The 13,485-nt window shown below is 40.1% G+C and overlaps 1 protein-coding gene across 1 annotated transcript; it reads right to left on the reverse strand.

Annotated features, from left to right (window-relative positions):
* Positions 1–3,386: 3,386 nt before the first annotated feature.
* LOC308328993 (protein LBH-like) lies at positions 3,387–10,364 on the reverse strand (the record flags this gene model as incomplete). The annotated part of the gene is made up of 3 exons (XM_080783140.1): positions 3,387–5,453; positions 6,126–6,321; positions 10,278–10,364. The coding sequence occupies 3 exons, from the start codon at positions 10,362–10,364 to the stop codon at positions 5,377–5,379; spliced, it is 360 nt and encodes a 119-aa protein (XP_080639266.1). The 3' UTR covers positions 3,387–5,376.
* Between the last annotated feature and the right edge of the window lie 3,121 nt (positions 10,365–13,485).

Consider the following 13,485-nt stretch of genomic DNA (forward strand, 5'->3'; position numbering starts at 1 on the left):
TGACATTTACTATTCATAGCAAAAGGTTACTGGAATAACCTGCAGGTGTGTGTGTGTGTGTGTGTGTGTGTGTGTGTGTGTGTGTGTGTGTGTGTGTGTGTGTGTGCGCGTGCAGTATCATGCACACAGATAAAATCTTCTCGACCGTAAAATGGCAGAATGTGCATTTTTTCATGACAGAAATATTTAAAAATGTGTTTTAATAGGCAAATTGACTATGTGTTAAGACACATGTCCTGTTCTTGCTCCAATGAGTATCAAAGAGTTGCAAGCTCTGCCTCTGGACCTATTATTTACAAGTATGCTTTAGCCTTTGGGCTAATATTTAGTCATGACATTCATTAGAAAATTAATTAAATTGTCAGTATAAATTAGGCTTTATACTGTGCGTGGTCCTTCCCTTTCCCGTCTGCTTTTTAAACAAAAGAATACATGGGGAAGTGGACTGCCAGCTGTCCATTAAAAAGAACACAATATACTGCAGGACGGTAGCTAGAGATGAAGGGTGAGTGGGTGGGTTACCTTGGCCTATCACAAACACATTTGAAAGACCGTTTGATGACAGCAGGAGAGGGAGATGAGAGTCCTGGTACCGTACACGTTGACATCATTAAAACAGACACTTCCATTTGAGACTTGCAAGTGCACGTCTCAAGCTCACACGCCATTGTCTACCGTGTCCTTGTTTGAAATTGAAGACGAAGAAATAGCACATAATAGAGAGATTAAGAGAAGAGCTGACTGGCCGATGGGCTGGAGGGGGAAATAAAATTAAATGAAAAGAAGAAACAAAATCTGATCTGTATTTAATGGGTTGACTCACTGGACTCAGTCCTAACATCTTAAATTAGGTTCAGTGATAAACAAGCTAAATCACAAATAGAGTAGATGTGTAGACAGATATGAGGCACATGCTGTAACTACAGATATAGATAACGAGGTATTGAATATTTCCATCAGAGAGGCCAGACAGACAGACAGACAGACAGTCTGCATGTAAAAGTCATGCAGTAGTATACAGGAAATCCATGGAAATGTTCTTCTCTTGGTGGTGCTGCAGCAACCATGTATATAAAAATCATACCCGTGTGAAGTGAGTGGTGCAACTCCGTGTGGGGGTCCCCGGGGGGGTCCCGGGAAATTCCAGACCCACAGGACCACGGCCAGGGTGCCGGCCTGGTTCCGGCGAGCCGCCCCACGTCTGAAACGGTTGAGAAATGACAGTTACCGTGTGGGGGTCCCTCTACTGTACTGTCACTGTACTGTACTGGCACACCCGAGATCATCATATACAGTTAAAATGTGCGCGTGCGTTTGTGTGTGTGTTAGGTTGTGCACAGGTGGTGAAAAACAACCTTGCTGTTTCCGTGCTCAGACCCACCCAGCCACCCAGCCAGCCACCCACACACACACACACACACACACACATAGCTCCGTAAGGGAGTGGTTGCACCACTCAAAAATAACAGTCCATCAAATAATTTGTTGACTGGGGTCGGCTCTGTACTTGCAAGTTCAGTCCTTTTCTCCCCTCTAAACCAAATCTATTTACTGGAAATAGCCCATCTACAAGCCCATTTAGCTCATGAGGCGCATTGCGTTGTTGTGAGCATGTATAATGTCTATATATTTTGAAACTAGCGTCACTTTCTGAGAAAACAGCTTGTGACATTTGACAGCTAATTGGTGTTGCCTTTTTCCCTTCTCACAGCTTTGCTTTCCAGAGCCCTTCATTTTCCCAGGAGTGACCCTGTTTGCACCGATGAAGTGCTCTTCACAGGGCTGTCATCAGAAAGGTCATGTACAGAGGAAATAAAAGGGGGATATATAAAAACTAAAAAGGAGAACCCAGCCATCCATCCATCCTGCAGTCTGGATCAAGAGACCAATCTGACCTTTATACATATACTGTAATGTCTTTCGGGCAGAAAACCTTGTATCTCCACGTGTGTGTGTGTGTGTGTGTGTGTGTGTGTGTGTGTGTGTGTGTGTGTGTGTGTGTGTGTGTGTGCGTGCGTGCGTGCGTTTAGATTTTTGAAACTCTCCAAGATATTTTGACATGAACAAAATAAGGACATAAAAGATTGTAACTGGTTACGTCTGTCTGTAGGGTCTATACATATTGTTAATATAAAGTGTTAATAGCTTGTGACTAAATAATAACTACATTGTATCGATTGGAACACAGGTTATTATATTCCATTTCCTGAAAAGTAAAGGTTTTGGACATACAAGATTTCAGCCCGACAGCGAGGATATCCAATCTCAACAAGCTATCAAACTGTCTTTGGCAGCACTAAGCTTGTGTCCTGTCTGTGAGAGAGAGAGAGAGAGAGAGAGAGAGAGAGAGAGAGAGAGAGAGAGATGGGTAGATGGGATGAGAGGAGATAGGGATACAGAGAGTGGAGTACATTGACAAAACAAGGACATCATTACCAATAGGCTTTTTGCGCCATGTCTGATTTGTGTAAGGTTCAAAAATCTATATTCAACCTGTGTCTTCATCTGATATGAAAATGTAATTAGTTTGGAGTCATTGCTTTCACCTGGATTCAGTGTAGGTAATTGGCCTGGGAGAAACCAAGTTAAAACAACAGATGTTTTATCGCCTTGAATTACTAGGAGACAAGGTGCATAAATCAGACTAAAATGGGGACAGGGAGGGTGAAAGTATGCCAAAGGCTCCAGTCTGGTGGCAGAACAGTTTGTCTGAGAAACAATACCTGATACTGTAGGAATAAACAAATGCATCTGCAGATGCAGACCAACATTTCTTGTTCTGTCTCTCCAATTATGTAGGACAATGTTTATCTTCATTGTAACCTTGACCTTTTCAATAAAAAATAATCTCTCTCAAATTATATTGTTATTTTACACACACACACACACACACACACACACACACACACACACACACACACACACACACACACACACACACACACACACACACACACACACACACACACACACACACACACACACACACACACAGAAGCAATCACAGCAGAAAATAAGTTTGACTTGTGGATGTGGAATGGGGATGTGTGTGTGAACAACAACAGAGAGTTACACAGTGAATGATGATAAGTTGTACTGACTTGGTTATTAATAAATAGAGAACCTCAACTGGTGAACTACGTCTCCGCCTCCGGTTCCTGAGATCGTTACAATATTATGAAGGTAGTAGACAGTAGATGTATTGGAAATTAGCTAGTGTAGGATCTAATTTATTTTTTAAGTACAGGTACCTACTCAGTTTCCAATTACAATACAACTGGTCCGGGAAAAAAACAGCATTAGAACAACACAAATAACTGTGTGGTAACAAAATAGACAATGGTCAAGGAATTTTGAAAAGGTTTATTGTGTAATACTAATAATTGTCTTCCATTATTACAAAAAATACTAGTGATGCTAAGAACACCTAAAATATTGTTTATTTGTATTTCTATATTGTGTATTATTATTAAGTCACTGTATAACAGAAAAACTGTATCTACATATACAAGAGAGAAAAAACAGTCCCAACCATTATGCCCAATTTACACGCGACAGCTGCGAAAATAGCCACTCTGTAAGCTGACGTTTTGCAGATTGCAATGCTTGTAGATCTGTTATTTTCGTCGCCGCGACACCGTCCTCACGATGGAGCATACTATAAATTAAGCATTACATTCCCTTTCACACCAAATCTACAGTACAAACTGCATACACAGTGTAACACAATGAAGAAACAGATTTTCGTAATTATATTCCTCAAAACATTTTGGCTATCGTTCAACACAGATTCATCATCAAGAGGATCTATAACTATGGATCACTGAGAACGTCACTGAAGCATTCAGCGTCTCTACCTATTATTAGAGTGATGTAATTTACATTTGTGTTAAATGTAAAAAGCATTATGGCACATGAACTAGATACTTAAGACAGCGTTTAGGGACATCCGTCTCTCTGGTCACAATATGCAGATGAAAATCAGTGTTGGTCTGAACAATGAGGGCTTGGAGTAAGAGAGAGGCATATGTGTTAGTTACTAGTTAGTTTGTTTGTTTGCTGTATTTGTTTGTTTGTTTGTATTGTGCAAAAAGAAAATTAACACTATATCCTTGCGTCCCTATTCTGGGGCAAACATTTGCCAAAATAATGGATTTTCAAGCTCACAACGCATCACAGCGCTACACGTTGTAAGCTTGTATAGGTTATTTTTAGCAAAGATACCTGGAATAGAGGTGAAAGAAGGGGGCTTAGTATAGACCCGTGGGTTGAGTATGATCAACAAAGTATATGGGTTTACGTTGTTTATGATTCAAATTTTGAAACCTGGTGGGATTTGATTCCAATATCCAAAGTAGCCTACAGTTGGAATTGTGAGCATAAACAAACTAGGCCATATTCCACAACCCGTCTAAGATTCAGAGACCCTGTACGTTCTCATAACCTGAGAAAAACCCAACCCAATAAATCATGGATAAGGGGTCAGGGCAGGGGTGGACTGGCCATAGGACGTACCGGGCATATTCCCGGTGGCAGCGACCGTAGGGGGCTGCCCAAGTTATGATATGATATTTATTTATTTTTATTTTTTGACAGGCAGGCAGGCCAATAGGCGGCTAACGTCTGGGTTTCCAAGGCCAATAGGTAGCAGGCCACCGGGAAAGGTCCGGGCCATTCTGCCAGTGCCATCATGATAATTTCACTGTACCTGTATCAGTGAGTGACAAATAGGGCTTGTTTGTTACAACGGAGCGGTTAGTTTCTGCTATCTGCTCGCTGGTTGTGGTGGTCTGGGCCAAATTCGCACGGAAATGATTGGGCCGAAATGTTTGTCCCAGTCCAGCCCTGGGTCAGGGCAGATAGGCCTTTTCGGACAGGGGTCAGAATAAATTGACTTAGATTGTTATTCGTCTCAACTGCTCAATTATTTCCTCAATGCAACTTTTTCATTAAATGAAGATAGAAACAATACATACAACATAAACATAGTATTTTCTATGAAGTCAAAATGTAATTGAACAACACTATGAAGTGTGCAATGGCCCTTTGCTCCTCTCCTGCCTTGTCCCTCCCCTCTGGACATACCCAGCTAAATGATTCATAGTTATGAACTAAATTGTCCCTCATGGGTCTGTAACTCAGAGACTGTACAAATGGATTAGTACACTCTGAGAGTTAAATTCACCCTGAGGATTTTACAGTGTAGATTGAGGGTCCCAGAGGTTAAACATGCATTGTGTCAAGTGTGTGTCAATAGCTCAATCCAAATAAAACTGGGGGTCCTTGAAATCAAGAAGGTTGAGAATCACTGTGTCTCTATCTATATAAGTTTGGGCACACTCACAGTTACAGTAGAGTCTAGACTAGCAATGTAGTTCATTTGGAGTCCTCCTGCACTTCTCCAGATGCTTCTTCATCGAAGCCATCCACCCCAAACTCTAACTCTCCTTCATCTGGAAGAAAAACAGGTAGATGGTATAGGACCATACAACTGTGAGGTTGTTGTAACACGCACGCACGCACGCACGCACGATCAATAATTGATCATCAATGACACCATGGTCCACATATAAAAGAAAATAAAGTTTTTTTAGTTTTTTTCAAAAGGGCACATTGCTGTCCAGAGGGCAAGGGCAGGTGGTGCTCTAGCCCCCCTAGTGTCTATCTGTGCACGCCACTGCACACACACACACACACACGTGTCTATTATTTACATTTACTATTTTTGTTATTATACAACAGCCTGTTGTGCAACTAAAGTCACGGAGCGGTGCCCTGTAAGCCAGCTGTCAATCATAGCTGCAGTGTCAAGCTGCATTTAATTTAACACCGCAGCGCTATGATTGCCTACAGGGCCGTTCCAGTTCCACAGATTCGTCTATGAAAATAACATTTTTAAAGTGCTTAATTGGACTAGTCAATTAGAAAATGTTCAGGTTGATTTGTTGATATATAGACAATTACAAACAAACAAATGCACTTCTCGCACTTGATTATTTGATTAATCAAAAAACGAATCAACAGAATGATGGCCAAGAAAATAATTGATAGTCGCAGTCCACATCCACATTCATACAGCACATTGTCTCTCTCGACAAATATCCCTAACACACGTGCCACCTCACCTGCAGTTTGGTCCTGTGTGCTCTGAGCAGTGTGTGTGCAGATCCGTTTTTCTGCCTGGGTTTCTGACGAGGCAGGGTCATCAGGGGGCCAGCGAAGCTCTCCACTCTCCACTTCAGCTCCATCGGTGGGCTCCACCACAATGGAGGGAAGCCTTTTAGACAGCTTTGGATGCCTTTCATGGGAATCAGGGAAGATCTGTTGAGAGGTACAAGGTTGTGTTTTATGTTCAGGCTGCCATATATTAACAGAATAAAACCTTTGGAAAAAATAACAGGGAGGTTACATTACAAATAATGGATGTTAGATGAAAGAGCCAAGACCGGCTGAGGCTCTTAAATGACTAATCCATCGTTTCAGTAGCAATTCATTGCTAACTGCAATAGTTATACGATATACCTATCTTTCCTGTCACCCTCCACTGTATACTTTTCGATCAAAAACAGAAATGGCATCAAATAATATATATGTGTCAGGACTTAGTAATGGGCAATATAGTCCTGTCATAATTATTACATAATCACAATTCGTCTTTATAAAATCCGCTGGATGAAATTAACTGAATATTATAATTATCCATGTTCTTTTTTAGGTTAAAATTGGCCAGTGGGAGGGCCGGTGGGTGGGTGGCAGACCACATGGCCTCTGACATACTCATGCGTAGCCAGAGTAGACAACAATTCCACAATCTCCGAATGGTATAGTTTTCCAGGGTGCACGGCTCAACAGCGCTCAATGTAAAACAAGAAATGCCAGCTAAATAAGAAAAAAATAGGTTGCTAGAATCCAGCATATGCCTACATATCAAAAATCACGCCCATGTGAAGTGAGGGGCTCTCTTATTATCATACATCATAAATCATCTCATTCTGGCCAAAACAGTCGATTTGCTCGTCTACATATGACGTAATTTTTCCTTTCATTGTCAATGGCATTTAATGTTTGCGTTTCCACAAAATGCTGATTTGTTCAGACACATATGATGTAAATTATCTTTTCATTGTCAATGGCAAATGTGACAAGAGTTAAGGACAAAAATGCTGTATATAGGCTAGAGCCCCTCACAAATAGGAATAAAAAAAGCACATCCCACATTTCCACTTTTTTATTGGCATACACCAATAAGCGAATCAGAGCATTCAAGAAATGGCAGCACTTATTACCACTCGGGTCCTTCTGGACAAAACGCGTTTGTGTCTGCCCATGCCTTGTAGTACGTGTATCTAATAAAAATAGAAGGACTTGTGAGTGCTGGCTTTTTCAGTTATACTGTTTTACAAACAGTAAACAGTATAACTACCAGTAGGCAGGCTACTAAGACATGGTAAGCACTAAGCAGTGGAATGTGTGTTGCTTGGCATTCTTCAGATTGCAGGCAAATCCAATTTCTCAAATACAGTCTTTTGGTGTGTTCTCCATGGTGATTATTCCTGATTTGTATTCAGACATTGTTAACCTAACTGCATTGGTTGTTGTGGTGGTAACGACGTAAAACTACAGTCATGAGATACGTAACAGTTCAGACAACATCAGCAACTGACGGAAGAATGGAGATCTGTCACCTCATCCTTCATGCCTTATCACTCTAGTCACAGTTACTGTACCAAAACCAGTGGCGTCTGCAGAAATGACATTTCAGGGAGGCAAAATGTGTCGTGCCACTGTGGACCACGGAAAGCGTTGTCGGGCTGTACCAACTTCTTTTGCGTCCCAATTTCAATAGCATTTCGTGGTTGCACAATCAGAAACACTAAACATGTTTTCAAATATATAGTTGTACCTGATGTACCTGCCAGGCGAGTGCAGGTGATAGTCCACTCAGACCCCAACACTTGGCACCGCATGAGACATAGGCAAACATTTGCATTCCTATGGGTGAGGGTTGCGCTACGAAATGGACAAGCTCCCGAATGGGCGAGGAGCTAATCCACTGACCACTAATAGTTCTTTTTTTTGCTCTCTCTTTTTTCCCCCCTCTGTGGGAGTTGGGGAAGCAGCTGCCTTGCCATTGTAAATACACCTCTGTCCAAAACCCTGCTGCCATCATTACAAAGGCTATCAAGATCATGACATTTTGGATGATTGTCATACAAATAATTGTGATTTGTTATTTAATTGTGTTTTCTTAGTACTGACACTGGAACATATAGAAATTGTGACTGTATCTGTCTCTGTATTTGTCAGACTATATGTACATTTTATGCCCATATGGAGATCTCTGTATCTGTCCGGCCTTGTCTCTTTTCTGCCCCCTGATGTCATCAGTATATGCCCATATGCAATGCCCATATATGGTCATAGCGGTCGGATTTGTGGCCATTGTGACATTTCTGACTAATAAAGTAATCAATCAATCAAAAATGCCTACATATGGGCGTATGCATCAGGGTTTTTTATGGTTATTTAAGTCATAGTGACATGCCTATAAATGTGCGTATCGGGCTTGTTTATGGCCGAGTGGAATAGCATGAGTGACGACACTAGCGCTGAATCCCATTGTAACAATGGAATGCGGAAATGCTAATTCTATCTCAATGGGATAGTTACAATGTTTGGAACTATACCCGCTTTGCGGCGAGTTCAAAGCGTATTGTCACTCTCTTACTATTCCACTCAGGTTTATGGTTATGTCTAAGTTCAGAGTGACGTGGCTGTGGTCCTGTCTATTATATGGGCATATTGGATTTGTTCATGGTTATGTCTGTCACGGTGAGTCAAAGGGTAGGACCCAAATGCAGGACAAGAGCAGGAATGTTGAAATTAAATGATTAAAGCAGAATGCCGTCAAGCTACAAACAAAACAAACGAGTAGTAGCAGCATGCAGAAAATGCCAAAAATGCAAAGGTTCAAAGCACAAAACCGAAAGTTCAAACATGCAAACCTTTCGAAGCAGTAAAGTCCAAAAATGCAGCCTTTCAGAATTGCAAAAACAGTGAACCAGGAACTCAGGTACAACACAGGGGACAATTAAGGACTGAGTAGGAATGGAGAGTGGGAGTGGCTGACGTGGAAATGCAGACAGGGGAAGAGTCAAACCATGACAATGTCTGAGTCAGAGTGACTTGGAGGTGGTCCTGTCTATATATGGGCATATTGGGCTTGTTTATGGTTATGTCGGAGGTAGTCTCGTGTTGCCAGACTGTTTGTTGCCTCTCGCGATAATTCCGCAATTGCTTCCGTCATACAGTCTGGAGAATGAAAGCTCTGATCATTAGCAAGCGATAAAGGGGAAGTGAAGCCTCCTCCCCACTTCCTAATATAAATCGAAATCATCGAAGCATATACTTAAGCTACAGTATCATTGGACTAAAGCTTGTTTTGTTTCTACTTTAGTTATACTGTGCAAATCAGCAACACAAAGACACAGGAAAATGGATCATGATTCATGTCAGAGGGCCTCTTTGTGAAGCGAGGGCTAATTTATCCTGTGTGCATCGATTAGCTTGATGCACAACAGGTGTACAGTCATAATAATAACCAACTCAGTGTGACTGCTTAAATCATCAATCACCATCACCCTCCCTAAAATGTATTTTTAGAAAACAGCTTGTTCCAATTGTGATTGGCCAAGAGTATACATTACATATGATATCTGTGATTGGCCAAGAGTGTACATATCTGTGCTAATAACCAGAATACCAACAAATGAAAAATGTCTCATCACTATAAATATGACTCTGCCGTTGACTAAGTGTGAGGTTCACAGACATTAGTTCAAACTGTCATGAATTCTTCATTTATTTTCTGTGGATATTTTGGTTACAAAAGATTAAGCTAACACTGAAGTTTTGTGTTTGTACGTGTGGTATTTATATTCTGTTTGGGAAGTCACTCTAACTCTTACTGTAATTTAGCTCAATTTGGCTGCATGGCTCAACATAGGGGCTACTTATTTTCTCACTCTGTGTATGCATTTCCAAGGGAACAGAGATGGCACTTGCTATATATACATACACACACACAGACACACACACACACACACACACACACACACACACACACACACACACACACACACACACACACACACACACTGTATGTTGCTAATTGCCCACAATTACATGAATACATTTAGATTATATGCTCTATTTGGTTGGTAACTGTTCGTATAGAGGTGGTTAACCGTGTCTTATTGCTTAAAAAAAGCACACACCTGAAAGGAAACTGCATCCTGATCCCCTTCTGCTCCACCAACAAAGTCCTCCTTTCCTGGTTCCAGTGAATTCATTACATCAGTCATCCTGGAGAGAGAATCAAACTTGTGAAAGTTGAGCAATTAACAATCAGTGGTGAACCACATTCGACAGAAATAGCCGATCTATAGGCGGCCAATGTGTCACAACATTGTGTTGTGAGCTTACAAATCGGCTATATTTTCTAACCACTTCAATCCCATACGTTGTTGAGCAGGGCTCTCAGGGCTCTCTATAGTCACTTTTCTGTTTTTGCTCTTCACTGAAAACAGCAGATCGACAAGCTCACAACTGGTAGGGTTTTAAGTGGTTAAACCAAAGCCTCTCGGTTTATACTCAGGAATTAATTATGGCTTATTTAGTTTTGTTTTGTGATTGATCAATAAGGAAACAGAGTGGTGCACGGCATAGGGATTTGACAAAGCATAATGTGATCTCACTGATATCAAACGGCAAAATACATTTTTACAATAGGTGTCTTTGCAACTGGCCAATTAATCAACAACATGTATTGTGCTATTTTATCGAAATAGATATTTGTATGAATGTAAGTTAGTTTCATTGGTATTTTCATGGAATAAATTCTATATGAATGTGATTACTGTGTGAATGTGATACTGAATGGGGAAAATATTAAAATCATTTATATTATTTTAACAAATTGGACCAACAAGCAAATGACTCAATTTATATTCATGTGAATATTTCAAACTCAAACGGAAGCCCTGATGCCTTGAGGCAAGACAGCATACCACCATTTTATTTGGAACAAAACCTGTTGTTTTAAAACTGTCCAGTGTCCAGCCATGGATGGCTCTTTCTGAACAGAGCTCTGCTCTGATTTCGTCGACTAAAACTATGACCAAAATCTTTTTTAGACTACCTTTTTCACTGACGAAAACTAAATAAAAACATACATAAAATCCAAGCTACTAAAAACTAAGACTAGACAATTTCATCAACAAATAAAAACTAGACTAAAATCTTAGGGAGGGACTAGTGGAGAGAAGATCCAGTAGAACTAAAAGACAAGTCATTTTATGCTTTGTTGAATGCTGAAAATAGCAGATCTACAAACTTGTGAGCTTGTGATCGGCTATTTTCAGCATTCAACCAAGTCTAAAATCAGCCATTACGAGTGCCAAAATACATTTTAGTCGACCAAATGTTTTTTACAAAAAGAATACAAACTGCCAATAGCAAATTACAAGTCATGAATCTTGAACCTAAGGTAACTATTGAAAAGGTTGTTTGCTGTATAGTAGCCTATACATAAGGCAGTGTGTTAAATCTGCATACAGGGCTCTCGCCTTGCCCTAGCCCCTCCCACCCCTCACTGGGGAAATCTTATATTTAGTAGACTAAAATGACACTAAAACATTTCAGTAGACTAAAATGTCATTAAAACCCAAATGAACATTTATTCAAAATACTTTGTCTAAAAACTAAATCAAAATTTGCTGTCAAAACCAACACTGTCTGCACAGGACCGATGCAGTGAGTGATACCACTTTCTACACAATCAAACTGGCGGTTGCTGTTGCCATGGAGAAAAAGCAATCTAGATATGATGCCACTGATTGTTTGAGTAGTGTGCACTTGCCACAGTGTGCGAAGGAGTTGATTTGGGGGTATTCATGTGTATAGTATACGTGGCAATTACTGATGATAGGACTGCATGCTTCTGTTTGTTACTTCCAACTAAAACCTGGATTTGTTGCTGTCCCTCATCTGTAGCATGCCACGGCAGTGAAACAATCGGGCCTTTATTCCTTCATCAAAGGCCCATATTGTTCTTCGCAAGCAATTCATGTGGTCACATTGGTGTGGTGTCAGCATTTATACAGGCCAAGGAAACGGTTTCAAAAGGTATAGCACTACAATAGCCTGTTGATTACAGCAACAGCCCACTATTTTAGGGAATAAGTCCTGGTTAATAAAATAACAATTACTTGTCTAAATCCAAGCCATTTTTACTTTTTCTTGCAGGCATTCTGAAGAAAATGATCCAGGCAATATGGTCATATTAACAGCAGGTATATTCTACCACATAACTGTTTTGTAACATTTGCAGTATCATGAAATGCTTTTTCAAATATTTAACTGATTTTACACATTTTCAGTGAGACATTAAATACAGTACCAGTATTGTCAACAGTCCTGTTATGTCAAACAAGGAGGCAGTATAGCCTACTTAATGTTAGGCTATATAAACTCAACTGTTCTCTCTCAACACATGGGTGGGTTATTACATTATCCAAAACTAAATGTAATACTAATAACTTCCTTAATTGAGAGATAGTTGAGTTTTATAGCACTATATATAGTCAGTTGTCACATAGGCCAACGTTTTATTACATTTGAAAACGCGTTTTTATAATTTTGTTAGTAGGCTAGTACTAACAAAATTATAAAAACACTTTTTATATAGCTATAGCCTATAGGCTACTGCTATTTAATTTTGCTGGCCATGTCGTTGGTATGAATGCTGACCTGACGACATAACGCCATGTTTTTGTACTGCTTTAAAGCTCCCTCAAACGTAGTGGCTATTTTAGGCTACTGCAGAAATGGGCAAAGAATCTTAATTTCTCTTCTGCCATCTTATTGTACTAGGAGTTGTTGCCCACATATTGCAATAAATACATAAACCTGTAAAATATAACCTCTATTTACCCGGCAAATTAGGTTCCAAAGTTGAAGAAGCTAATAACGTTGGTTTCATTTGCCACGTTTTGAAAACCTATAATTAGTTGAGTAGCCTACATTTTTGAATGGTTTGTCTCTGATCGCCAATAGAAAAAAGTTAAATGAAAAATACCAGGCATTTTATTTCTTATTTCAATTATATAATGGTCCGTTTATATTATTACATACCTGTTTGCAGATCAAATCTCCAGAAGATCCAGTATTTCAGTGGAGTGTTGCTCTCCTCTCCAGATTCATGACACTGTCTGACAGAGATGCTGTCAGTATAGGCTCTGACTGAAGTTGCCGCTCGCATCAAGTGTGCGATTATGCGCAGTAGGCATATGCCAGGCAGCCTAGTCTTCTATCGATAATATTGATTGTGTTTGATTATAAGCTACTATATGTCTCAATGTCCGTTTACTTCTCAAATCTTATGCCATAGCATAGCCTAACCTTATTTATGCTAAATGCAGCTGA

This window comes from Protomyctophum bolini, assembly GCF_963924005.1.
Source record: "Protomyctophum bolini genome assembly, chromosome: 15".
NCBI classification, from domain to species: domain Eukaryota; kingdom Metazoa; phylum Chordata; class Actinopteri; order Myctophiformes; family Myctophidae; genus Protomyctophum; species Protomyctophum bolini.